The following is a 1943-nucleotide window of genomic DNA, read 5'->3' as shown; positions in this document are numbered from 1 at the left end:
AACTTTTTTCATTTATTTAGTAAGAAATAAAAACCCCAGTAGGGATTAGATACCACCAAAAGAAAGCTCTATCTGTCCCCAAAAAATGGTATACAATTTATTTCAGTACAGTGTTGCATGACGGAATAAATGTCAGTCAAAGTACCGCAGCTCTGAATACTGAAAAATGGCCTGGACACCGCAGTCAGCAAGTGGTTGAACAATTTGTTGCAGGCCGCAGTTACAAAACCTCACACCTCATGCAGCTTTTGAGCTGAACCCCCCCACAATAATGGATATTTTTTTACTAAACAAAGAAGAAATATTGTACAGACTCTATAGACACTATTTAAACTATCTGTTATAGGTCGCATTTGCAAAACCACAAACCTTATGAAGCCTTTCAGGCCAAAAACCCCCAATATAAAGTGTATATTATACATTGGAATATTGTAAAAATTTTATAAACTATTTTTAAACAGTTTAGGGTCCAGTTATAAACAATTTGCAGGGGGGTGTTCTCCCTGTCCATATCTGTGAACATTCAATTTGTGCAGATATATGCCATAACAAATGTTCTTTAGTTTTGAATGTTTTTTCTTGTGTAATACTACATTATGGTCACTAGATGACCCTGAGGAGAATAGAAAATAAATACTTATTTTGTTGGTCGTGAGGAGCATATGACAATAAATAATTATTTCCTTGACCGGGAAATGAATAACAACTAGGTAACCAGGGGATGCTGAACTGCTGCTGCTTATATGGGTATGCCATTCTCGTCAGGAGCCCACCTGGTAACCGGGGGATGCTGAGCTGTCATTGCAACTAGCCGGAGCCAGCCGTGAGATCACAGCTGGCTCCGCCCAGCTGTCAGTTGCAAGGCTTTCAGCTGGCCAATGGTCGTCCTTTCGAAGAGCTCAGGCGGCCAAAGCTAGCCGAAGGATCAGCCGAAGCTACGTCAGCAATGACCGAGAGATATGTTAAAATGCAAAAAACAAAATCAAATAAAGTAGATCACTATAAAAATTAACCCCTTATGGTGATTATCTGCAGTTAAGCTGCAGATTTGTTTTACCCCCTCATGACCTACAGAGTAAACCTTTATCACTGAGGGGGTTATTCACTAAGCTGCCAAAGGGGGGTTGAGTCACTGCACCATGGGCCTCTGGGTTGTACTTGCCCCCCGGGCCAAAAATTGCCAGTCAGCCCCTGGATGGGAACATTTTCATATTCCATTTAGTTGCATAATGATCCTACACACATAGTTGCTCAATAATTCTGCACACATATATATTCTCCTAAGAAAGCAAAACCCTCACTCTTACGTTCTTAAATATTCAGGTTTGAGGTTTAGTAACATTTTGGATTGACCGAGAGCACTGTAGTTGTTCAATAATGAAATTAATCCTCAAAAACACAACTTGCCTAATAATTGTGCACACAGTGTCTATGAAAATATAATTTTCATAATATATTATGAAACCTTATGAAAGCTGTTATGCTTGTTCAGATGTATTATATGCAGTGTTTGTTGTCATACTTACTAGCCGTAAACTTCTCGTGGGTATTTGCTATAAACCTCCAAATATAGGGGAAGAGGGAGAAGTCAATCTTCACTCACAGATAGGAATAGCTGGGAGAGAGGGCAATGTAGTCGTGATGGGTGACTTCAATTACCCAGACATAAATTGGGCCAATGGAACTTCGGGTTCGGCAAAGGCGGGGCGATTTCTAAACATGTTGCGCGACAATTTCATGGACCAGATGGTGGAGACTCCTACCAGAAAAAATGCCATCTTAGATCTAATTGTCACTAATAATGCAGAGTTAATCGAGGATATTGTAATTGGGGAGTCATTGGGTAATAGTGATCACAATGTGATTACTTTTAATATTGAACACAGAAAAGGGAAGTGTACTGGAAGGACTAGAACCCTAAACTTCAGAAGGGCCAACTTTGA

At 39.9% G+C, this 1943-nt stretch overlaps 1 protein-coding gene across 1 annotated transcript in view; it reads right to left on the bottom strand.

Moving 5' to 3' along the window:
- Nucleotides 1–899: 899 nt before the first annotated feature.
- The window catches only part of LOC108785679 (A-kinase anchor protein 9-like), a 58101-nt gene continuing 57057 nt past the window's right edge, over nucleotides 900–1943 (bottom strand). The window contains exon 10 of the mRNA XM_018554800.1: nucleotides 900–935. Coding sequence (XP_018410302.1) covers nucleotides 900–935 — 36 coding nt within the window. The remainder of the gene's footprint in view (nucleotides 936–1943) is intronic.

The sequence above is a fragment of the Nanorana parkeri genome, unplaced genomic scaffold, assembly GCF_000935625.1.
Source record: "Nanorana parkeri isolate BGI_ZX_2015 unplaced genomic scaffold, ASM93562v1 scaffold174, whole genome shotgun sequence".
In the NCBI taxonomy this organism is placed as follows: Eukaryota; Metazoa; Chordata; class Amphibia; order Anura; family Dicroglossidae; genus Nanorana; species Nanorana parkeri.
Note: the sequence above shows the minus strand (reverse complement) of the source record. Positions and strands in the feature narration are given on the sequence as shown.